This window comes from Aquarana catesbeiana, linkage group LG05, assembly GCF_042186555.1.
Source record: "Aquarana catesbeiana isolate 2022-GZ linkage group LG05, ASM4218655v1, whole genome shotgun sequence".
In the NCBI taxonomy this organism is placed as follows: Eukaryota; Metazoa; Chordata; class Amphibia; order Anura; family Ranidae; genus Aquarana; species Aquarana catesbeiana.
Genome location: NC_133328.1, coordinates 574,965,845 through 574,991,431, shown reverse-complemented (window position 1 = coordinate 574,991,431; position 25,587 = coordinate 574,965,845). Strand labels below are relative to the sequence as shown.

Below are 25,587 nucleotides of genomic sequence, written 5' to 3'. Positions count from 1 at the left end.
CCAAGCCTTAAAGGGGTTGTAAACTTTCGTGTTTTTTCACCTTAATGCATCCTATGCATTAAGATGAAAAAAACACCTGTCAGTGACCGCCCCCCCGTTTTACTTACCTGAGCCCTGGAACATAAACCTCTGGGGATACACTGTCTCTCTGCCCGGGGTTCTCGGCTCTTGATTGGATAGATTGATAGCAGCACAGCTGCTCCCACTGCTGTCAATCAAATCCAGTGACCCAGGCGCCGGGGCCGAATCATACATTCGGCGTTTATGGATGCCGAATGCTGGACTCGGGAGCGTGCCCGCAAGGTAACCCCCTCGGGGAAGCGCTTATCCAAGGGGGTTATCTGATGTGAGGAGGAACCGCGAGAGCCGCCGGAGAACCCCAGAAGAGGATGTTCGGGGCCACTCTGTGCAAAATGAGCTGCACAGTGGAGGTAAGTATGATATGTTTGTTATTTAAAAAAAAAAAAAACCCTAAGTGCCGGTTCACACTGATGCGAGTTCATAACAAATGTGATGCGTCAAAAACATTCTAAATTCGCATGTCATCCATAAAGTCATTGTTTTCAATGACGGTCGTTCACATACATGCGTTGCGATTCCTCCACGAATGCGATGCGATTAAAAAAAAAGGGTCTTGTGCGAGTTTACAGCGCTGCGTTGCGAATTTAGCCTCCATAGACATCAATGTAAATCGTTCTTGAATCGCATTGTTGGTTCAGATATGTGCGAATTCCACCACACTACTCTCCACAAAAAACAGGAAGTACACAGGAAGTTAACACCTTTTTTTTTTTTTTGTACATTATGATTCCATTGGCTAGAACATCAATCGCAGCTTTGTCCAACTCCTGAAATTCGCGTTAAAATGGCGTCAAAATCGCAGTAAATTCGCAGTAAAAATCGCACCTCACACGGGACAAAAAAATTGAACAAATTAACAGCGCAACAGTGTGAACCGGCACTTACAATCACTTTAAGCAATACAGCTTGGTAATTTTTCTCCCCTTGGTCTGCTGATTGGAGAAAATCACTCTGCTATCAATCCAACACTAGAAGGTTGTTAGCAGGAGAAAAGAGCATTCTCCCACTCCCAATTAAATACTACTCTGAATGGGAATTACAGTAAGCTAATATAAAGGCAGATCTGGATAGTTATACTTCACAAACTGTATTTTAAAAAATATAGATTTGATTTTTTTAATATGCTGAATGCTTAACTGTATCTCTTATATCTTCCTGGAATTCATCTTGGACTTTCTAAGCTGCAAAACAACCATCTAAACATAAAGGAAGGTGTGACCTGGCACAGCCAAATGGCAAGCCTCCATCCCTGATATAGGTTCCAGGAGAAGAGAGGAATTGGGACTTTAAATGAGGCCCACCATATCAAATAGAATGAGAATGGGTACATACATGTATATATATAAATGAGTTTATTTATTATTACAATATAAAATTCATTCAAACTCGTAAAAAATACATTCTATCAAATAATTTGGTAGTCACATGACTTACACTTAAATTATACTGCTCATAGCATTATTATTATTAATAGTGCTCTCTAAAAAAGGGAGAAAAGTAATTTTCACAAAAATTTGTGACAGATCAATAACTTACAGCTCTGTCCCAAGGGTGAGCCTAACCTCTGTACGGGAACTAGTGGGGATCTCAGGTAGAGGGGGAGACACCGTACCTGTGATCCCCACAAGTTCCCGTACAGAGGTTGGGCTCAGCCTTGGGACAGAGCTGTAAGTTATTGATCTGTCACCAATTTTTGGGAAAATTACTTTTTTCCCTTTTTTAGAGGGCACTATTAATAATTTATATTTCTTTACAGTATACTGTCATACCACACTCCTGATGAGTGGCTGTAATGCCATGAAACGCGTGGAGTGCTATTTGATACCAAGATATATCTGGTTCCATTATGTTTATATATTCTCTGTATCCATTCTACTATTTATGTCTATCATGTCAACTCATTAATTGTATTTCATGCTATGAGCAGTATAATTTAAGTGTAAGTCATGTGACTACCAAATTATTTGATACAATGTCTTTTTTAAGAGTTTGAATGAATTTTAGATTGTAATAATAAATAAACTCATTTATATATACATGTATGTACCCATTCTCATTCTATTTGATATGGCGGGCCTCATTTAAAGTCCCAATTCCTCTCTTCTCCTGTAACCATCTAAACGTGTATATTTTATTAATCTCTGCCGGTGTTCAATAATAGTATATGCCAAACTGCACACAGCAGCCACTTTGTTAGCTAAACCAATTTGTGATTAATACATGAACCGAACCAATGCAATGCTAAACCAATTTATGATTAATATATGAGCTGAAGCTAAGCACTCCCTGAGAACATGCCTCATTTTTACAGTAATGTGCCTAGTTAAATACAGTACTTCAGGCCATAAGATGGCTTCCTCCTAGCAGTGATTTGAACAAATTACCCAAAAATATGTGTTTTTTGTAGAAAGAAATGACTGTAATGTGTTATAATTGCTCTTCCTCAGGCTGCACTCTCACAGGTGCTGGTTATAGCAGAAATTCCAGCACCGTTGGGTTTGGGTCTGCAACTCTCTGTTGTCAGATGTTTTCCCAAGTTGGTGGAAAGACAGGGAAGCATTAAAAATGTGAGAGAGTTCAGCATCCAACAGGAGTAGATGTTGGGGCCTGCATTCATTTTGGTCTAGCATGAACTTGACTCTTCACCAACAACATGTGTGTTTGGCATAATATACTCTATAGACACAATATACTGGCCTGGAATAACTTGATGCCTGTACGGGGCATATGTAAAAGTGGAAAGGTATCCTTTCAATGTCCACAACTGCATGTGCAAACTGTCTCTTCCTTTATTTCATTTGCATAGTCTGCCACTGGTATCACAGAGAGGCAGCCACAGCAAGGCAGGGAAGACACTGAGATGAAAGGTAAAAGGGGAACTAACCAAATAATAATTTGGTATGGGATCACTCATGGTATACTAATCGGTTGCTGTGTGATAAAGAACTCCTCATTGACCGGAATTGTGAGAGCTACATGGTCTTCGTGAAAATTTGCTGGTTTTTTTTGGACCCCCTCGTGAATTTGGCCCCCTTGTGTCATGGGCTACTGCAAGGGCAGGGCTTTTTTTTTCTCAGAAAATAGGTACAGGAACTCCTTTCCGAGTCACACCTTTTCTCTGCCCCTACACACCTTCTGCACCACTTCCTTGGTTCCATCCCCTACCCACCTCCCAGTACTGCCCTATCAGACAATATAGAACCAAGTATCATTTTGTGGTGCTAAATCCTTTTTATGGAATTTGGTAATGATCACAAGAAAAGCAGTAAAATAGATCCCCTGCAGCCAGCAACAATAGATCCCCCTAACAACAATAGACCACCTACAACAAAATTTCCCCTCCAGCAACAATAGACTCCTGGCAGCAACAACAGATCTCCCCATAGCCAGCTTCAATAGGCTCTCTGGCAGCCAGCAACAGACCCTTCCCTCAACAGTAGTTCCTTCTCAGCAACAATTGACCCCCCAGCCAAACAATAGGTCCCCCACCAGTAACAGTAAACCTCCTCAGCAACAAAAGACCCCCATGCAAAAATGGATCCCCTCCAGTTAGAATAGATCCCCCAGCAGCAAACATAAATAAACCCTGCAGCATCCCATTTCATACAGTCAGTCCTGGAGTTGCCGAAATTGCGTTCCCCCACGTTCCCACTGAAAAAAAAGCCCTGTGCAAGGGTGTTCAGGTTCAGGATGCTAGTGACAGAATTTCTATTAAAGTGTATGATGTACACGTGTGGTTAGCAATGCACCAAATTTTAAAGAGCTCAGTAGACAAGCCGTACGGTGCCAGGCTGTACAATGCCAGGTAGGCCTCACAATGAAGATCTCTCAGTAGTAGTGTTATAGGCAAGTATAAGCTTTAGCCTTGTGAATTCAAGTCCCTGGCAAGGCATCCTGAGAACTGTAGTTCCACAAACACCAACTCATAAAAACTTTTATGGGATTTTCTGAGTCTTAAAGTTTGTACTGTTTATTACCATGTCTACATATGTTTGATCTTCCTGCATGAGAACATTTCCATGCCATCATGTTTATCCCAATTAGAGACCTCAGCAGACAGGGAACTGGGAACATTGCAGCATACTACAGGAATCCCAATTAGACCTGGGCCAGGAGAGAGTCCCCTAGGTTGAAGATTATCTAATTTTATCCTATGAATCATTTCAGCTGTATTGAGAAGGGTGTGACCAGCAGATGTATCAAACTGTGAAAATAACTAATTTATACTGTAATGCCGTGTACACACGGCCGGACTTTTCGACCAAACTTGTCCGACGGAATGAATCTGTCGGACAATTTGATCGTGTGTGGGCTTCGTCAGACCTGCAGCAGACCTTTTCTGTCTAAAATGTGACGGACTTTAGATTTAGAACATGTTTCAAATCTTTCTGTCGGACGAAAACCGACGCTAGGGCAGCTATTGGCTACTGGCTATGAACTTCCTTATTCTAGTCCGGTCGTATCGAATCCATCAGACTTTGGTGTGATTGTGTGTAGACAAGTCCGATTCAACGGAAGTCCGTCAAAGTCAGTCGAAAGTCCGTCAAAGTCTGACGTGATTCAGTCCGTCGAAAGTCCGCTTGTGTGTACACAGCATAACTTTAACTAGACTATCCGTGTACTAAAAACAAGCAAGTGTTAACAACCTAATGATAACTGCATAAGTCATTAACATTTTTCCATGTGATTTCCATTCAACTGATTTATGAACTGCTTGGAGAGAGGACTAGGGAACAAGTGACCATGAGCATTTTTGATTATATATAGGAGGTTTAAAAGTGATTATAACCATAAGAGAGTAATCACCCAGACACAACCTATCCACCTGGATGAATGTCTGTTAGCTAAGGCCCTCTAAACGTGTGTGCTTTGCTCCTCTGAGCACACATATCAACATTTTACAGCAAGTGGAAGCAGGCAAATGGCTCCTGGTTCAACTTCTATTTGGGGAAACAGTAGCAGTTGGTCAAGTTTTTCAAACTAATGTAGTCAATTATTTTCTCTGTTTGTGATCAAGTGGGGAAGGGGAAGACATAAACAAGAGATTGTTGTCTGTCCTGATCTGGTGACTGTCCCTCCATGGCTGTGATATGTAGAAACCTTTTTACTCTCAAACCATTGACTGTCCTGAAGGAGGAATAACTCTCTTAAAGCAGAACTCTATAAAAAAAATGTCTCCGATGTAGTGAGGCTGTTCCCTCACTGCATGGGTTAACAACTCATTTTGTCCAGGGGCACATCGAAAGGCTATACTTACCCGATCCTTCAGAAAACATCACTCCCCCTCGTGCAGAAGCGGACTGTTCCTGCTGTCCTCATGTCCAGAGCCAGTCTATGGTCGTGATGACATCAGGAACGGTCCATGCACAAGATCGCTAGTGTGTAGGGGGGGGCAGGAACTGGTTTTGCACTCGGACTGGTAGATTAGGTAAGTTTATCTCCACTCTCCTCAGCCCCCACTGCATGGAAATTTTTTTTGTGTTCTACCTGGAATTTTTCTTTTAACCAGTTCCATGGTTGCAATGGGGTTGATCTACTAAAACTGGATCACTCAGACTCTTGTTCAGCTGTGCGTGGTAGCCAATCCGCTTCTAACTTCAGCTTGTTCAATAAAGCTTTGACAATAATACCTGGAAGCTGATTGGTCTCCATGCAGAGCTGCAACAGATTTTGCACTCTCCAGTTTTAGTAAATCCCCCCCAGCATGTCCTTGATTTCCAAGGACCATCTCATAATGTTCAAATTTTGCTCTGGAAATGTATCTAGTTTTAATACTAAACAGCAATACAATAAAATCCTATTCTTGATGATGATTTTAGATATTGACATCCTCTGCCATTTTAAGTTCACATTATTGATCAGCAGAACACAAAAGCAAAAAGATCTTCTGAATCGCTAAGCAAGCCATAGGTCTATGTGGCTACTGACACGTTTTGGTATGCAGCAAGCTTCGCTGAGCCAGATTAGCAGTTAGCCCTGTAAATAATTTTAAACGGTTAACAAATATGTACCTTTGCATTAAATGCCATTATCTCTTTTTCCTCTTTGAATGTAGCTGGCAATTCTGTACAATGGGTTGCACAGTACTGTTACCTTTTAGCTTACAAGAAGAAATTGATTTGCTGTTTATAGACAAAACTGGCTGTTTGCTACACATTTTCTTCACGTCATTTTTATACATGGGAAAACAATGGGAGGGATTTACTAAAACTGGAGAGTGTAACATTTGGTGCAGCTCTGTATAGAAACCAATCAACTTCCAGGTTTTTTTTTCAAAGCTCAATTGAACAAGCTGAAGTTAGAAGCCGATTGGTAACCATGCTCAGCTGCACCAGATTTTGCATTCTCCAGTTTTCGTAAATCAACCCCTATATAATACATCACAGTGTGTCCTTCTATATGCTCAGATAGTGCGGACATACACATGCACACAGGGCACAAACCCTCAGTACTCACCAATTTCTCCCCCCCCTGCAATTCTGTAAGAGGACATACCTGCTAGTCCCTGCTGTATGGCATGTCTAGAACTGCACAGCCTCTTATTCAAAATCTAGGGCATGCAAGTTTATGAGATGCAGGGCCTGTCTGTAAGGCCTTTGAAGAAGGGGTTGTGAGGCCCTAGGAAGGCTACACAATGAAGTTCTCACCGAAGATGGCCATGTACTTACAGGCTAATTCAGAAGTGCTAAGAGAGGGGATTAGGGCCCAGTTAGATAAGGGCAATAGAAGTGACCAGAGCCATCAGTTTGATTATCTTCACGGGCCTGAAAAGACCCCCAGCACTGTTCCAGCACTGTGCACTGAGTTGTCATGTTCTACAACCTGAACTTTGCATCCAACATTAAAGCCACCTGCGCTGTCTCCTTGGGCTGGCAACCCTACCAGGACATCATGCTATGGGGGAGATTTTCTAAAACGAAAGTGTGTAAAATCCGGTGAAGCTCTGCATAGAAACCAATCAGTTTCCAGGTTTTATTCTCAAAGCTTAACTGAACAAGTTAGAAGCTGATTGGCTACTATGCAGAGCTGCACCAGGTTCTGAGTGCATCGGTTTTAGTAAATTTCCCCTTGTGCTCTGAGCATATACCTGTAGGTGAACGCTCTGCTTTAGCATTCACTTTTAGTTGAGACCTTGCCTACCTATTGAGTTATTGACCTGGAAAAAGCATGCAGTAAAGTATAAAAATCTCAAACTCCCATCATGCATACGTGTTCTAGGCTAGTTCATCTATAGCTAGTAAAGCCTGGAGCGGAATGATACAACCAGAGGCTCCTATTTTCCTTATTTTTAATATTTTGTTTTCATTGAACATGTTGTCGAAGTAACTCACTAATTTGTCTGGAAAATATCAAATGTAGATTTCCCTTTTAATTTCCATTTTTTTTGTCTCTGCAGGAAAGGAAACGGTGGATAAAATCCAACCAAATTCAAACAGCATTTCATATGGGACTCTGCTTAATTAGTTACTCACACAGCAGCTAAAGCAAAAGAGATGAAAGTGAGAGAAACAGGGTCACAGAGAGGAAGCGTTTATTTATTGCACAAGATTTTCAACACTGTGTCATGTCTGCGTGTCAGATCATTTTCTGCTCCCTTTTTTATGCTTTTTTTTTTTTTCATGAAGCTTAAGTTTTCTCTGGACCCTTTGATGTCTTTACAGTTTCAAATCTCCAATGCTGTACAATCTCAAGTGCTTGGTCTGGTCCTGGTTTACTAATGATAAACTCAAAAGAGTTTTGCAGATGACTTTTTGTCCTGTAAAAAATGGTTTATTTCTGTAACATCTTCTCAGGGAGATGGAAGTTTTGGAGTTTTCAGATGGCTCCAAATGCTAAAAATACACAATACAATGGATGTAATAAGCGTTTCATGATACCTCAGGGCTGTAAGGACGGATGGCGACACTGAGCAAATGTTCTGTTTAAAGAGATTGCGAACATTTCATTAACATGTTTCCAGTTTTGGGATCATCGAGAGTTTATCTAGTGTGCCTCTCATTGTTCATGTATAATTTTATAAACCGTGCTTTATATAATCCTCAAGTGTCCTTATTTGGCTGGACAATTACTAAGGCTGAGCAAAAAAAGGTTTTGCCCAAATAAGTACAAATAATGTTGGAATTTCAGCATATTGGCTGCACAGCTGAACGGGCCAAACTCCACTCTTTACAGCAGCTTTTCTAAACCATTTTTACCACAGAGGAACCCTTGAAATATGTTTGGGGTCTCAGGGAGCCCCTGGTAAGATTAGTCAAATGGAGGTCATTGGGAAAATGCCCCTTACACTGGTGTAGGAAGTGGGAAGAATGCCCCCTTACAGGTTGGCCAGAATGACACCCTTGGAGTCATGCTCCTGGCTCTGCCAAGTAGTGTTGAACCTGGAACTATGCAGACCAGGCACCATCAGATGGGGGGTCAGTTAGCCAGAACTCAAGGAACTCCTAGCCACCACTGGACGAACCCTATTGTTCCATGGAACCCTGGTTGAGAATGGCTGCCTGTACTCAAGTTCCAAACCCCAAAAATGTAATATATTGCAGCTTACTGGTCCTTGATGTGTTTTTTTCTCTTTATTTTCACTGTTTCTATGGAGGGAGCCCTGGTTGTCACCCTAGACTGCTCTTCTCACGTGGTCTACAACCATGTCTGTATTGCTTAATCACCATTACTTGGGGGTCAGAGCAATTGGTAGTTTACAGGGGATGCAGGATCAATAGGGTTTTTCTGTATGTGCTGAATAGGTTCTTAGCTAATAAAACAAATAAAAGCAACCTCTACATCTAAGGCCTGTAAGCTGCAATATTTGTTCCTGGGTTCAGTTATCCTTTAAAGCTAAACTCCAGGCAAATCTCTAAACACACACATATATATATATATATTATACATTATACCTGTCGAATGGATTTGTATTCCCAATTTCCCCCCAGACAGTTATGAGGTCTACATAGTCTTGTCAAACATCACAACCAATGAGAGCGGTCTTTCCGACGGACTTTCGACGGAGTTACAATGGACTTTCGGACGACCGGACTTGCCCACACACAAACAGACTAAAGTCCATTCGAAAGTCCGTTGGTATGAATGTGATGACGTACAAAGGGACTAGAATAAGGAAGTTCATAGCCAGTAGCCAATAGCTGCCCTTGTGTCCTTTTTTGTCCGTCGGACTAGCATACAAACAAATCCACTCTCATTGTGCTAAATGGCTGCAAAGCACAAATGTTGTCTTTGCAGAGCCATCTAAATATCTTTTCACTTCTAGTAGATTTGCCAAACAGTTTAGGTGTTCTTACAAGCTGCAATTTATTATTTTTTTATTTTTATTTTTAGTGCATGCTAGAGAAAGCATGATAAATTATGTCTGACTAAAGTTCAGACTGTATTCAATAGTATGAAGTGCCTTTGGGACAGTGTTTCTCAAACTGGTCCCTGTACCACATATACAGTATGCCAGGTATCCACATGTATGTTGTGGTCTCTAACCCTTTCCCTGTATGTGGCTGCCATATATGCTGCCATTTTTTGACAGTGGTTGGTTAAGGAAACTTTAAAGTGTACCCCCAAAAACAAAATCTTATGGAAAGCCCACAAGTTATTCCTAATGAAGAGTATGCTAGGACAGTGCTGGGTACTGTCAAAATTACAGTTTAATTCATGCCAGATATTACATACAGTGCCCTTCTTTGAGTCCTGCGACTGATAGCTGTGGATCTCAGACATTAAAGAGATCCTGTCATTCACTCTCCCATTCTGCTCCCCAATACCATTCTTGAAAATACTTTGTTTTCTTTTCAGGAAATGCAAGGTATCTGTAGTCTAGGTGGGATGAGAGCATTTTTATGGTAACCAAAAGAGCTGTAGTCCTTGTATACACTTTATTAGAGGTAAATTATTTCACTTGTGGTGTTCCTAAAAAAAGTTTTCCGTGTAGTTCCCCTTTCACTATGACTGGTCTATACTTAATGTGCTGCCTCCTAGCTATTTAGAGGCGTACAATTCAAATCCATGAGACTGAGCGGGATGAACAGTGCCCAAGTAGGAGCTGGGTGCTGCAAGGATTTTTTATTTGCTATCCAGGCAACGGGACGATCTCCAGAGCGGAGCTGAAGAGAAGTATTTTGGGTGGTGGTTTCAACAGAGGAGGAACATTTTAAAAGGCAACCTCACTAAAAGTGAAGTTGTCTTTTTAGGTGTTTGCTGCTACTGTCTCCCCTGACTCTGCCAGGACTGTGTACCAGAACATGTCATATTCTTTAGGTGATGTAGATAGATGGTGACACCTGGGAGAGAACATTTTTCAGTTACTCCACTGGCAGTAGCCAAAGCTTACTTTTATTCACAGATGGAGCCACTGGTTGACACTAGGGCTGCACGAAGTCCCAGGCACCATGCTACAACTGTGATTGTTTGGAGAGGGCATATGGCATGCAAAGAGCAGAAGTTTGGTGAGAAGGAGTCCTGCAAGAGCTGATGCACTTGGAACAGAGTGGTGATATCAAATAAAAATAACAGTTGAAAAGCAGTGCAGATCAGATTATGTAGAGCCTGATAACACAGAGTGGCTGGATGGCTTCAATCCAAGGGAAGGAGTGAGGATTTTTGCAATTACATCTATAATTGATTTTAAAATAGATCTAGACCCAATTCCTGAACTATCGTGTAAGCTTTAAAATGTTCTAAGTTGCTTTCAATCTCCTGATATCTGTAACTTTAATTAAAATAATGTCATCCAGCCATAAAGGTCCTTGTTTAGTTTTTTCCTCATATGGGGGAACACTTTTCTTCAAGTTGTGCTCCTGCATTGTCACCCTGTCAAATGGATGGTCCACTAGAGATTAATAGCACAAAGGATGAAAAAAGGTGAACCTTTTTAATGGCAATTGTTTGACACATGTTGCTTTAGCAAAATACATTTGGTCTATTTAGGGTTTAGGTCTACTTTAGAGAGGCCCATGGACAATAGATCTCTGAGACCCCACTGCTTTTGGATTTATGAACACTATGTATTGTGCATCTATGTCTTATTGTTTACACAAGGTGCTGAAATAGTCAAGTCATTTTAGACTTCTTCAATGAAACTGTTAATATATAACATGCAATTGTGAAATTCCACATAACCAAACCTGTTCATTTATTACGGACATGTTCATTTTCTACCCATACTGTACTTATGATGGGTGACGAACCTTGACATAGTGTGAATAGATTTCAATAAAATGATTTTTTTTGTGATGTGTTTGTCAGATTTTCTGCTATTTTGCTCTCTGTTCACCCTTCTGCACTGAATTTGCCATATGAGTTTTGTGGATACCAAATTTTGAACTTTTTTTTTCTTTTTTAATCTATAGTCCTAAATAATATAAAGTGATTGGATAAGAAAAATGTTTACTTTGTAAGGCAGTGCATGGATCAATGAAGTGCTGATTGCAAAAACCTAGAGCAACAAATTAGATTTCTGTTGTCAGATGAATAAAAAATGAGCTTAGTAGAATATGGCATAGCTTATTCTACTTTGCATAATAACAATGCACAAAAATTGGATGACTGCTGAGAAGCATATGCTCATACAACCAATTAACAGACTAATATCTTGCCCAAAAATGACACGGAGGCTGAAAAAGTTGGAAAGGTCAAGGCCACAGCTTTATTTAACTTTTAACAAATAACCAATGCCAGTCACATGGATACTGTGAGCACACATAAACCAAACATTTAATTTAAGAGACCTGTCCTTACCATCAGAGCCAGACAGGCATTAAACTGACCCCAGAATTTAACTTGAGGGCATAGCCCATTACAACAAGTTTAATTGCTGGCAAGGTCAAAACAGCCAATAAAGCTGTGCCAAAACATCAGAACGGGTGGGTGGGCGGGCAACTCTTCTGTCAGCTGAATCTCCTCATGTCAGAGGGATGTGCCTCAGTGTACATTTTCTGGAATTCGGGCTCCGCCCCATCTCCTTGTGTCCTGACTCCCAATCCTAATGGAGCCACTTAACCTCCTTGATTTAGATCAACTGCCACTGTAATGCAATGCATCCATCAGTCAAGGTTCCCTTTCCCTAAAGCGGTTCAAGGGGCCTTCATTCACAAACTTGACACTATTGGGTGTGTTGGATGCCTGCAATCGCTGCTTGCTTTGGTGACCTGTGTGTCCCACAAGCATCCATCCTACTGGGGCACTGGTACACTAGCAAAAAACTGAGACATGCTGGTAGCAGCATGTTATTCCAGGGCTGGCCCACAGTTTTTTTGTTTGCCAGTGTCCAATCCTCCTTTAGGTGGACGTATAACTGAAGGTTTAAAACTTCCTGTGTCCATAAATTAATAGAAAAAGAAACACATTTTATTACTCTCTAACATTTTCAGTAGGCTTGTAAAATCCTTGCAATGGCCGTTGCTGAGAGCTAAGCACACCTCCCAGAACTACATCTCCCAAGAGTCATTTACAGTATGTATACCTCCTGGAGGTCAAGGCTGCAGCTATGGGCATCCCCTGAACTTTTTTCAGGGGGGGCATCATTTTAAGGTCATCCTCTGCCCCTTTTTGATACTGTCATGAAGGGGAGGGGCTTATTTATTATCACATAAAGCACAGGCCAGGCTAGGGTCCCCCATATAGATCCCCCTTGAGAGCAGACCAGGCCAGGGCAGGTCCTCCCATAGACTAGATCCCCCTTTACTTGGTCTTCTTTTTTTCACCTCACTGTGCCCATCAATGCAGCCTCATCAGTGCCCATCAAATGCAGCCTACCAGTGCACATCAAATGAAGCCCCATCAGTGCCCACCAAATGCAGGCTTTTTTAGTGCCCATCAAATGCAGCTTCACTGTGCCCATTAAATGCAGCTTCACTGTGCCCATCAATGCAGAATCTGTCTGTGCCCATCAATACTGCCTCACTGTGCCCATCAATGCAGCCTCACTGTGCCCATCAATGCAGCCTCACTGTGCCCATCAATACTGCCTCACTGTGCCCATCAATGCAGTCTCAGTCTGTGCCCATCAATGCAGACTCGGTCTGTGCCCATCAATGCAGTCTCAGAGTGCCCATCAATACTGCCTAACTGTGCCCATCAATGCAGTCTCGGTCTGTGCCTCGCAATGCAGTCTCATCAAAAATGACTTGGTTTGTGCCCATCAAGGCAGCCTCACAGTGCCCATCAATACTGCCTAACTGTGCCCATCAATGCAGCCACGGTCTGTGCCCACCAATGCAGCCTCGGTCTGTGCCCATCAATGCAGTCTCGGTCTGAGGCCACCAATGCAGTCTCGGTCTGTGCCCATCAACGCAGACTCACAGGTGCCAATCAATACTGATCAAATTGGAAAAATTCTGTGAGCCACAATGATCTTATGCCTTGCTTGTGCTACCTCCAGCTGCATGCGCTAATCACGCTTCATATAACGTGCATAGGATAGATTTACAAGTTATGCGCTGCGCTTGGGTGACCCCAAAAACAAAATTAATAATAACCAACTCTGTGCTTACTAGTGCGATAATATTAAATACAAATAATATGAATGTTGAATAAATAAACAAGGTGTGAAAAAACAAGTGCTTGTTACACCATAAATTAGTGCTTAATAGTGCTTGTTACACCATACATAGTGTCTTAATCAACATAAAAAGTGCTTTGTGCTCAATATAAAGTATCCTGCTTTTTTTTAAATGAAAAAATTAATACATAATAAATAATGAAAAAAAAAAAAAAGTTCTCTTTGGCTCTCTAAATAGTGCGTGCAAATAATGTCCAGCAGTGATAATAAAACAATGTGTGCAGGTGGTGTTTAACTGTGACAACAATCATGCCGAAGATATCCTGAGATATCCTGAGTGCTGCAAAACATGCTCCTGTGCTCCTTCGTGACCCCCTTAAGCTAATGTGCTCACCTCAGAGCGTGTGACTCAGCTTCTACCCTGAGTCCAAATACGCTTTGGAGCCACCCCTGGGCTCAGTCTCAGTGTCTGCTGCACTCCTCCAGCTGGAAACAACGTGGCTCCATACATATAAATGAAAAGGAAACTATATAGTGTAATATAGTCAAAATACTTTTATTAAAAGAAAACGCTCCCCACACCGGGGTACTCACATGGCACTGGTGCGTCAGTGCACCATACTATAACAGCTTTCTATGCAAAATCACTGGATGTTTGGTGCGGTATGCTGTCCTTTTCATTTATATGTATGAAGCCACATTGTTTCCAGCTGGAGGAGTGCAGCAGACACTGAGACTGAGCCCAGGGGTGGCTCCAAAGCGTATTTGGACTCAGGGTAGAAGCTGAGTTACATGCTCTGAGGTGAGCACATTAGCTTAAGGGGGTCACGAAGGAGCACAGGAGCATGTTTTGCAGCAGTCAGGATATCTTCAGCATGATGTTGGATTGTTGTCACAGTTAAACACCACCTGCACGCATTGTTTTATTATCACTGCTGGACATTATTTGCACGCACTATTTAGAGTGCCAAAGAGAACTTTTTTTTTTCCCATTATTTATTATTTATTCATTTTTTCATTTAAAAAAAGCAGGATACTTTATATTGAGCACTAAGCACTTTTTATGTTGATTAAGACACTATGTATGGTGTAACAAGCACTATTAAGCACTAATTTATGGTGTAACAAGCACTTGTTTTTTCACACCTTGTTTATTTATTCAACATTCATATTATTTGTATTTAATATTATCGCACTAGTAAGCACAGAGTTGGTTATTATTAATTTTGTTTTTGGGGTCACCCAAGCGCAGCGCATAACTTGTAAATTAATCAATACTGCTTCATTGTGCCCATCAATGCAGACTCACCAGTGCCCATCAATACTGCCTCACTGTGCCCATCAATACTGCCTCACTGTGCCCATCAATGCAGCCTCACTGTGCCCATCAATGCACTCTTGGTCTGTGCCCATAAATGCAGACTCAGTCTATTCCCATCAATGCAGCCTTACTGTGCCCATCAATGCAGACTCACCAGTGTCCATCAATACTGCCTCACTGTGCCCATCAATACAGACTCATCAGTGGCCATTAATACAGCCTCACTGTGCCCATCAATGCAGCCCCACTGTGCCCATCAATGCAGCTTCACTGTGCCCATCAATACTGCCTCACTGTGCCCATCAATGCAGCCTCACTGTGCTCATCAATATCGCCTTACTGTGCCTATCAATGCAGCCTCGGTCTGTGCCCATCAATGCAGTCTTGGTCTGTGCCCATCAATACAGTCTGAGTCTGTGCCCACCAATGCAGTCTCGGTCTGTGCCCACCAATGCGGTCTCGGTCTTTGCCCATCAATGCAGCCTCGGCCTGTGACCATCAATACAGACTCACCAGTGCCCATGAATACTGCCTCACTGTGCCCATCAAGGCAGACTCACCAGTGTTCATCAATACTGCCTCACTGTGCCCATCAATGCAGCCTCACTGTGCCCATCAATGCAGTCTCAGTCTGTGTCCATCAATGCAGCCTCGGTCTGTGCCCATCAATGCAGACTCGATCTGTGCCCACCGATGCATCCTCTGTGCCCATCAATGCAGACTGACCAGTGCCCATCAATACTGCCTCGCTGTGCCCATCAATGCAGCCTCACTGTGCCCATCAATGCAGTCTCGGTCTGTGCCCATCAATACAGTCTTGGTCTGTGCCCATCAATGCAGCCATGGTCTGTGCCCACTAATGCAGACTCGGGTCTGTGCCCATCAATGCAGTCTCGGTCTGTGCCCATCAATGCAGTCTCGGTCTGTGCCCACTAATGCGGTCTCGGTCTGTGCCCGCCAATGCAGTCTCGGTCTGTGCCCATCAATGCAGCCTCACTGTGCCCATCAATACAGACTCACCAGTGCCCATCAATACTACCTCACTGTGCCCATCAATGCAGCCTCACTGTGCCCATCAATGCAGTCTCAGTCTGTGCCCATCAATGCAGTCTTGGTCTGTGCCCATCAATGCAGCCTCGGTCTGTGCCCACCAATGCATCCTCAGTCTGTGCCCATCAAAGCAGTCTTGGTCTGTGCCCACCAATGCAGACTCACCAGTGCCTGAATCACACAGCGGGTATCTCCCACTGTGTGATAGAGCTTGAGTCTGAATGCTTCGGCGGCGCTGTAACATAGTCCAGCCTCCTAGACCTCCTGTTCCGTCTATCACAGGAGGAGCCACCGGTCTAGAAGGCGGGACTTTGTTACAGCGCAGTCAAAGAATTCAAAGGCAAGCTCCATGACAGGAGGAGGGAGAAGTGGACTCTGCACTTGGATCAACCCTGGGTGCCGCAGCAGCCACAGTTCAAAGCAGCCCCCAGGGGGGCACATGACCCCCCTTGCCCCTCCCCCCCCCCCCCCGTGGGCTGCAACATTGGTTTTGCTGGGAAAGAAGTAGTAGGAATGTGGAGAGGAACAGAGAGGAGTAGGGATAGGAGGAGCTCTGTAGTTCCACAGGCAAGGTTGATAGCACTGTTTGGAATTTCAGAGTAACAAAGACACTGTGTATTTTTTTGTACTTACAGATTTTTTTAATCATAAATTGTGAAAATATGTAATGATTTCAGAGATGTTTGAGAGATGTTTTTGTTTTATATTTTAACCTGACCTACAGCCATGGCCAAACATTTTGAGAATTACAGAAATATTAATTTTCACAAAGTCTGCTGCCTCAGTTTTTATAACGGCAATTTGCATATAGTCCAGAATGTTATGAAGAGGGTTCAGATGAATTTAAATAAATTGCAAAGTCCCTATTTGCCATGAAAATGAACTTAATCCCATAGAAAAAAACATTTCCACTGCATTTGTGAAGAAGGCTTCATGGAGCCCAAGAAAGTCCTGCAAGCGTCAGGACTGTTTCCTACAGTTGATTTAGCTGCGGGATCGAGGCACCACCAGTGCAGAGCTTGCTCAGGAATGGCAACAGGCAGGTGTGAGTGCATCTGCACGTACAGTGAGGTGAAAACTTTTGGAGAATGGCCTGGTGTCAAGTAGGGCAGCAAAGAAGCAACTTCTCTCCAGGAAAAACATCAGGAACAGACTGATATTCTGCAAAAGGTACAGGGATTGGATTGCTGAGGACTGGGGTAAAGTCATTTTCTCTGATGAATCCCCTTTCCGATTGTTTGAGGTATCCGGAAAAAACCTTGTCCGGAGAAGAAAAGTTGAGCGCTACCATCAGCCCTGTGTCATGCCAACAGTAAAGCATCCTGAAACCATTCATGTATGGGGTTGTTTCTCAGCCATCCATCCAAGAACAATTTGGTGAGGAACAATGCCTTTTCCAGCATGATGGAGCATCTTGCCATAAGACAAAAGTGATAACTAAGTGGCTTGGGGAACAAAACATGGACATTTTGGGTCCATGGCCAGGAAACTCCCCAGACCTTAAACCCACTGAGAACTTGTGATCAATCCTCAAGGGGCGGGTGAACAAAAAAACCCCCCACAAATTCTGACATGATCCAAGCATTGATTATGCAAGAATGAGCTGCCATTAGTCAGGATGTGGCCCAGAAGTTGATTGACAGCATGCCAGAGGTTTTGAAAAAGAAGGGTCAATACTGCAAATATTGATTCTTTGCATAAACTTAATTTATTTGTCAATAAAAGTCTTTGACACTTATGAAATACTTGTAATTATACTTCAGTATATAGTAACATATGACAAAAAGATCTAAAAACAGCAGCAGACTTTGTGAAAATTAATATTTGTGTCATTCTCAAAAAATTTGGCCACGGCTGTACACTTTAAGATAAACCGAGCCCCAAACTTTGTTTCTGTTAGTCTTCAAAATGCCTGCAGATCAGCAGTTTTAGAACACTGTGTTAGTTACCTGTAATTCTGCAATAACACAAAATTCCACCTTGTCAAGTAGAAATTCTATGTGCTCCGTTGGGTCTGTTTCTCATTGTTCCTCTGTGTACATGGATATAATCAATCAGAGCAGCGGAAACTTCCGTTCTGTGGTTTGATCTTTTATTCATCACCACTATATTTTTTTCCTTTTGGGAAATCAAACAGATATTGATCTGGAGGAAACCTATTAGCTGGACAGCTTTTTAAACGTTCACAGAAGGTTATGTGATATTAAGAGCCCTGTGTTCCCTGGGGGAGATCATGATTTAGAAAAGGGTTTTCAGATTAAATTGGCCAATTTGTAGTGTATGCTGCGCTACAGCCACATAGACATAATTTAACACAAAACTTCCATTAAGTTATTTTATCACAACATTGTCATACAAACAGGTCATAACAGCTTGAAACTTTTGGTCTTAGTTACCTGCTACTCAATTGTATCCTATAGCTTGCAGCACTTGTATATTTTTTTATAATTATTAGTGTACCTAACAAAGACCATGAATTTAAATTGATACTAAAGGCAAAATCAAAAATGACACATAAATCACAGTCTGTCCCTAGCATTTAAGTGTATCTATGGTCAAAATGTAAAATCATATATCCATTTACTCATTGTATTTCAATTCCTTTTAGGCTACTTCTATTAATCTGAACGATCTTGAAGTTTGTAAAATTACTTTGTGAAGAACGCAACACATTTACTTCCTGGAATTCTATGATAGATATGTGCAGATTTTTTTTTTCATTTCAGATTAATTCTTTAAGTCAATCATTTTGATTTGTCATACTCACTATTTAAGAATAATTTGTATAATCAGAATTCATTTTTATATATTCGGATTTGTTTCGTATATTAGTTGTTCCTAATTGATTTGTATTTTTAGAAGTTATTTCGGTAGAATCAGGTTAATTCGTTATGCCTATGTTATTTTGGCAACTTGCTAGCGATTTTCTTGTGACTTACTTGTGATTCTGATGTTTTGCGATTTTGGCCACTGATAACAATACAGAGTGTGACACATATTATTGAACTTACAAAACCCTCTGAAGTCGCAAACAAATTACAGGTATATGTAGCACCCTCCTAGGTAGGAATGGTATAGAATAGTTTTTCGTTTCTCTGCTTAACAGAGGGACGGCTAGCTAAATTTAATGACTGTCTGCTTAACAGAGAGCTGTGATCGTCTAGTTTAGCTTGCTCTGTGTGCTCTGGTGTGCCTCATGCTGTCTTGAGTTTCCCTGTATCCAAGCAACCAGGGAAGGTTCAGGATAATAGGCAGAAAGCATTCAGATGGGAGCATGAATATTCATACAGCCCTAGTCAGTTACAAGGGGAGGCGCCCCTATGCATGCTGGGTGCATGTGTGTATATATATATATATATACAAGGAGCACATGGGCTCTGGGTCTTTCCTAGAAAAGCATTGCACCAGTTAGAGGAGAGGCTGCTGCCTCCCCTGGCACTTGCTGCCATGTGGCCTCAGGTGGGAGACTAGAGTGCCTGAACTGAGAGCGAGTGTGCTGTCATGCGGCCTCAGGTGGGAGTCCTGAGGGATTGGCGTTAGTGGGAGTGACCTTGGTTCTGCAGAGAGCTGGCTGAAGGGGCTATCTATTCAAGATCTGGTATCACTGGTATAGAGTGTCGCTTGGAAGTTGGAAGGAGGCTACCAGCTGTACCTGGACATTTTGTGAGTACAGACAACCTAAAGGATCCATAGACTTGTGCTTTTAACCCCCTTCTGGTGTGCTATATATTCAGCTGAGGGTTTGAACAAGGGAACATTGACTAGTGTTCTGAAGAGCTTGTCCAAGTGATGCTACTGCATAGGACTTTGCTCAGTTCTACTACTTTTGGACTGCCAGTCTGCCACAATTGGCTTGTACCTGAGGAGTTTTGCCCTGCTACTGCTAATACTGAGGGACTTTGCTTACTCCTGAAACTACTTTTGTGAGAAGTCTTCTATTTACTTCCAGCAAGGACTTCAGAGCTTAACCGAGAGGTCAGTTAGATGTCCTCAAGTGTGAATAAACCAGAAAACAAAGATGCCCCAGAGGGGATATTGCGGGCAGCAGACCAACAAGGGTCAATAAATTATAGATGCAAATGGAGTAGCGAGAAAAAATGTATAAAAATATGAACATTTTTTATTCAATGTACAAAAAGCATACTGACATCTAAAAACATTGATACAGTGGGAAACAGTAGTGTCACAATACAACTGCTAAAGTGCTGCAGCAGCCAAGAATTGAGGCAAAACAAAAAAACAAAAAAACAAATTGGAGCTGCAACACAAACCCTACATGTTTCAGAAAAACACAAAAAGATTAATTTCTTTTTATGATATGTACTTCCTTCTTCAGGGGTTTCGGTAAAGCAGATTGTTGCATTTCTATCAAAAGAGAAATATATGGATACATGTATATAAGTAAGTATATCTTGCATCTATATAAACAATACATAAACAGTGACATAAACAAAAAGACAAAGTTTGACTTCAAAAAAGGCAAAGAAAGCATCACAGTAAATGCTAGGTCAAATGTTACTCACAAGACATCTGTTCCTCTATCATAGCAATAGTACACAGCAAAGGTATGAAGAGATGGATTCCCACATCCATAGGTCCACTGAGTAAAAATACTATTCAAAACTGAATCCAATAGGATAGAGATTGATTGAAATATAAATCGAGCCTTGGTTGTAAAATGGGGCTAACCTAGTATCAACAGGCAGGACGGCAGGTCAGGACTCATGAAAACCGCCAAAAAAGAGGCATGGAAGATGCAGATCTAAAGAGTGGCGAAGAGAAAAAGAAATATATAGGTATATATACCATAAGCGAATGCGCGTATAAGTATACATCAAAAAATCAAGGGTCAAAAATCAAAGATAGGGAGAGGGAAAACATTTTCTCTCAAATAGTAAGAAGACAATTAGAAAAGCTAAATTGTGGTCAAGTAAATTGAAAGGTAAATAAAAATGGGTGGAAAATGCAACAAGGAAGAGGTCCCCTGCCATTGTTTTTAAACAAAAAGAGTAAATGAGAAACCTTATCTGGGCAGTTCACTGAGGATTATGTGGGAGCAAAGCTCATCTCGTCTGTGTAACAGAAGTATGATGTGCTTACCTGAGTTAAATAATCGATGTAGTGGGAGTGACATGAGAAGGCAGCCAATCCTGCACATTAAGTGTACCTGAACCCAAGAGAAGGGAATAAGTTTTAATGAAGAGTAGAAGCTCCGGGTACTCGCACAGAGACACAGCTGTGTGTTAGGGGCATCGACCAATCGTGGTTCCCCGGCCTGCACGGCGTCCGGCGTCACCGTGCAAATTGGCACGATAACGTTGACGGAGGCCGCCGACACGGAGGGAAGGCAGCACATCAGGGCAAAGATGAAAAAAAGCCTAGTGCGCAGGCGCGAGACACTCGATCGGGTGCATGCGCATAGGTGCTGCAAAGAAATGCCTCCGTCTCCAATGGAAAGAAACGGAGGCCCTCCCGTGTCGGGGAGTACCAACGAGCCATACCGACAGGGACAACCAGGAGCAAGAAAGAGAAATCTTTAAGCCCAACCAGCTCAATCTTGATTAAATGAAAGTATTAAATGTATTATGTATTTTGTTGAAGAATTTTCGTTGAAAGTACTTGGACTGAAAGGACATGGGATAAACATCTGTACAAAATGATAATGTTCCTAGAAAATTTAAATTAGAAACAAAATCTATAAACAATAAGAGACAAATGCTATTTCGATAATGGAGTGAATCAAAATGACATGGCAACACAATGATAATACATACAGTATAAATCATTTTAGAAGAAAATAGAATAAACCAATACGACTAATACACCTAAGATGATCTTGAAGTTGGAAAAGATAGGAAACAAGAGAGAAGAAAAAAAAAAGAGCTCATTGATCAAGTTGGAAGTTCAAAGTTCCTTATCATAGCCACCTGTAGTGAAGCCTGGAAGGAAGGGTTTAAGCTTAAAGGCTTCATTGAGGCCGGGTGGAAAAGTCGCATTGAGATTTGATATCCAGCGAAGTTCTCGCTGTAGGAGAATTTTGTTAAAGTCTCCGCCGCAAGAGCTGGGGTGTAGGTGATCCAGCACAAGAACAGATATTTTTGGACAAATACCATCATGTACTTGGGCCACGTGTCTTCCTAGAGGGAGATCTGGGTCAGCTGTCTGCATAGCCCTAATGTGGCGGTAAAGTCTCTGATATAATTTTTTCAATGTTTTGCCCACATAGAAACAGTTACAGCTACATAATAGCATGTAAACTACTCCCATGGTCTGGCAATTAGAATGGTGTTTGGGTACAAAGTGCATGCCATTAGGTACATAGATGTTTTTTCTAGTGTCCATGTATTTGCAGTAGGAACAAGATCTGCATTGGAAGGTGCCTACTGCTGTGCAAGGATCGCCTCTCTCTGGGCCTCGGAATTCGCTCTGAACCAACAAATCACCCACAGAGGTAGCCCGTCTGTAGGTGATTAAGGGCGTTGGGGGCACAAAAGGACCTATAATGGGGTCAGAAGTTAGTAGATGCCAATATTTTTGGCATATATGCCTGACTTTACTATGATCATTGGTATAGGTGGTAATTATTCTTGAACTTTCATTGGAGATTGTGGTTTGTTTGGGAACTAATAGGTCATGTCTATCCTTAGAGTTGGCACGTTGAAAGACTTTTTTGAGGCATTTGTGACTATAGCCGCGTTCAAGTAGGCAGCTTTTAAGTTTGTTGGCCTCATATTTGAAATCTGAGTGGTCAAAACAGTTACGTTTGATCCGAAAAAAATATTGACCATAGGGAATCGAGTTGATGAGTGGTTTGGGATGGAAGCTGGACGAGTGCAGTACCATATTGCCTGCGGTGGGCTTCCTAAAAAGTTTGCAGGTTAATAGACTGGATTCATTTATAGAAATGTCAATGTCCAAGAATGCGGCCTTGGACAAATCAGACATCATAGTAAATTTGAGATTGAATTTGTTCTTAATGCATCTAAGCATTCATCCAGGAGGGATGGGTCCCAGACGACGAAGATGTCATCTATGTACCTGTGCCACATGACAACGTGGCACAGGTACATAGAGAGATTGTCATTGCTGAAAATCATATTTTCCCTCTCCCCCAGGTACAGATTGGCGTAGCCAGGGGCACAACAAGTGCCCCTGGCTACGCCCTGCACCTGGAGGAATAGCCAGGCATCAAAAGAAAACACGTTATGGTTGAGTATGTAGTCTAAAGAGAGAAGCATGAACTCATTAAACGAGGCCTTGTGATGACTAGTCTGGGACAATACTTTTTGGATACAGGCTAGCCCTCTACAGTGTGGTATTGAACTGTAGAGGGCCTCCACATCAATAGTTGCAAGAATGCATTTGTTAGGAACTTGAATATTTTCTATCATTTGTAAAAGATGAATGGTATAACGAATAAAAGATGGAATGGCAAGAACGAAGGGTCTAATATGTTCATCTATGAGTTTCAACAGGTTTTTGGTAATTGATCCATTTCCGGAGAGAATGGGTCTCCCCAGTGGATATAGACATATTCAAGTGTGAATATGTCTATTTCTTAGAGTATCCCACTAAATTCCCCTCTCTATCCAAGTTCTTCAAAAAACAAAACCCCCTTGAATGGTGATTGAAGATAACGAGTGGAAGTGTGTGTGCACCTAGCTGTGTGAATCGACCTTGTGCCTGTCTGGGGGACAAGAAGGGAAAAGCCCTGGACAAACTACCAGGAGCTCCTATGGGGGTAGCACTAGATATAAATATTAATGAATTTGTTGTTTTCATTATAATTTATTTCAGATTCATTTAAATTTGTTACTGTTGTGATTCAGAGATTTGGATACATGGAAACCTCAGAATCATGAAAATTTCATCCGAATTTCGACTCGTAAAGAAACAAATCTCACATGTCTATGGCACCTATGCACTATGCCCTTGTGAGCAGGCATTGCTGTGTCACACGTTTCACAGAGCCTGCCTTCTTAACTACAGAGGAGCTGAGGGGGGGAGTTTCAGGAGGTGGAGTCAGAACAGGAATCACTGCTTACAGGTAGCAAGGTACCATGGGATATGTAGTCATTAGAAACTGAAAATAAACAGCAGAGGCAGAGGAGAAGCTGCAAAGCATGCAGGGAATCCAGGAAGTTGTGGAAAGTAACAACCAGCAGACAGGTAGAACTCACACTATGAAAGGAATTCTTGAAGTAAAATTATTATCAAAAGTAACTTGACATTTAAACACTTATGAGTGGGCGGATCTGCACTCCTGCTCTCTGCACAGGCTATGTATAGCACAGTGATGATGTCACTGATAATTTTACAAGGTAATAACGGGGTTTGCAAAGGTATTTGCTGCTCAAAAGTCGATTTATATTTGTTATCACCATTGAGGAATATATTTGAACAAAATTTGTTGTGCCCGGAGTTCAGTTTTAAAAATTCATCAACTTGTTAGCATGCTCGGCAGAATCTGGCAGAGAAACTCTGTGCTTAGGAACATTCAATAAAGACACACAGGCTGACGGCAGCTGACTGCTACCTACAAATGAAGGAAAAATAACAAAAAGGGAATTGGGAAAATACTAAATTCCTACATTTGAAACACCGCTTTTAAAACCCTGTGACCCTCTTAAAACCAATCTCGACTTTCAATTTGACAACCACAAATTACTTCTAGTCTCATTTGCAACTCCAGGGGCAAAAAGCTGAAAAGTTTTGCCTTTATTTAAACTTGTGATTAAGAATGATTTTCATGCTTACAGAATGATAGATTAAATATTTATGAGCTGTCTGGTAGCTGGTGTCTAGAAAGTCTTCTGTGCAAGTATGCACATACTAATGGGGATTCACAGCTCCATCCTCTGCTGCAGTTTAATGGCTCAGCTGTGCACTTATTAATACATAGTTAAGTCTTATTTGTTATCTGATATTATGTAGAACAAGGCTGAGCTGGCTTAACAGTAGTCTAATGAATAAAAATGAATATTGTTATTTTTTTATGTTAACCTGTTTTAGTTGTTTTAGTAGTGTGTTTTTAGGGAATACAGTGAATTATTTTCAACCTATTGACTGAATTATAATTTTTGATGTTTGATGTTTTTGATATTTGTTTTCCACTCATAGATACACTTTAACTGCTTCAGGTCCGCCCTATAGCATAAATTGGGATACACAATATAAATTGGGTATCTGGCCCTCTAGGAGGCAATGCCCTTAGTTTGTAATAATGTACATTTGATTAGTCTTTAGGTAAAAACAAAGTTGAACCACGGTAAGGGGGTGATTTAAAAAGAGGCAGCCATCCTCAGAGTGTGTCCAGCAACTTTGCAAAACTTATAAAAGAAACAGGGGGGGGTAGCCTCTCTAAGTGTAGTATTAAAACAGTAACATATATTACACAGGATTAAAAACACTTACAAGATATAAGTGGGAGTCATGCTCATCAAAAGTATGTAGTCCTGGCAGTTCTACTGCGACCCACAGGCTCCTTGCACGATCCTGGTAGCTGGGAAAAGTTCTGGCGTGATGTTGTGCTGAATAGTTGTACATTCAGGAAACCAGGAAGTAGTCAGCTCCATGCTGGCCAGCTTGAACCGGAAGCGCGAATGACGTCACCAGCACAGGGCGGGAGGAAGGTGTC

At 41.7% G+C, this 25,587-nt stretch overlaps 1 protein-coding gene across 2 annotated transcripts in view; it reads left to right on the top strand.

The window, feature by feature from the left end:
- NIPAL2 (NIPA like domain containing 2) overlaps positions 1–11,313 on the top strand; it is a 176,720-nt gene extending 165,407 nt beyond the window's left edge. Inside the window, exons 11-12 of one of the 2 annotated variants that reach the window (XM_073632028.1) lie at positions 2,888–2,948; positions 7,478–11,313. In XM_073632028.1, the coding sequence (XP_073488129.1) occupies positions 2,888–2,940 (53 nt within the window). In that variant the 3' untranslated portion in view covers positions 2,941–2,948; positions 7,478–11,313. The remainder of the gene's footprint in view (positions 1–2,887; positions 2,949–7,477) is intronic. The other variant, XM_073632027.1, reaches the window with a different exon arrangement.
- The last annotated feature ends 14,274 nt before the right edge of the window (positions 11,314–25,587 follow it).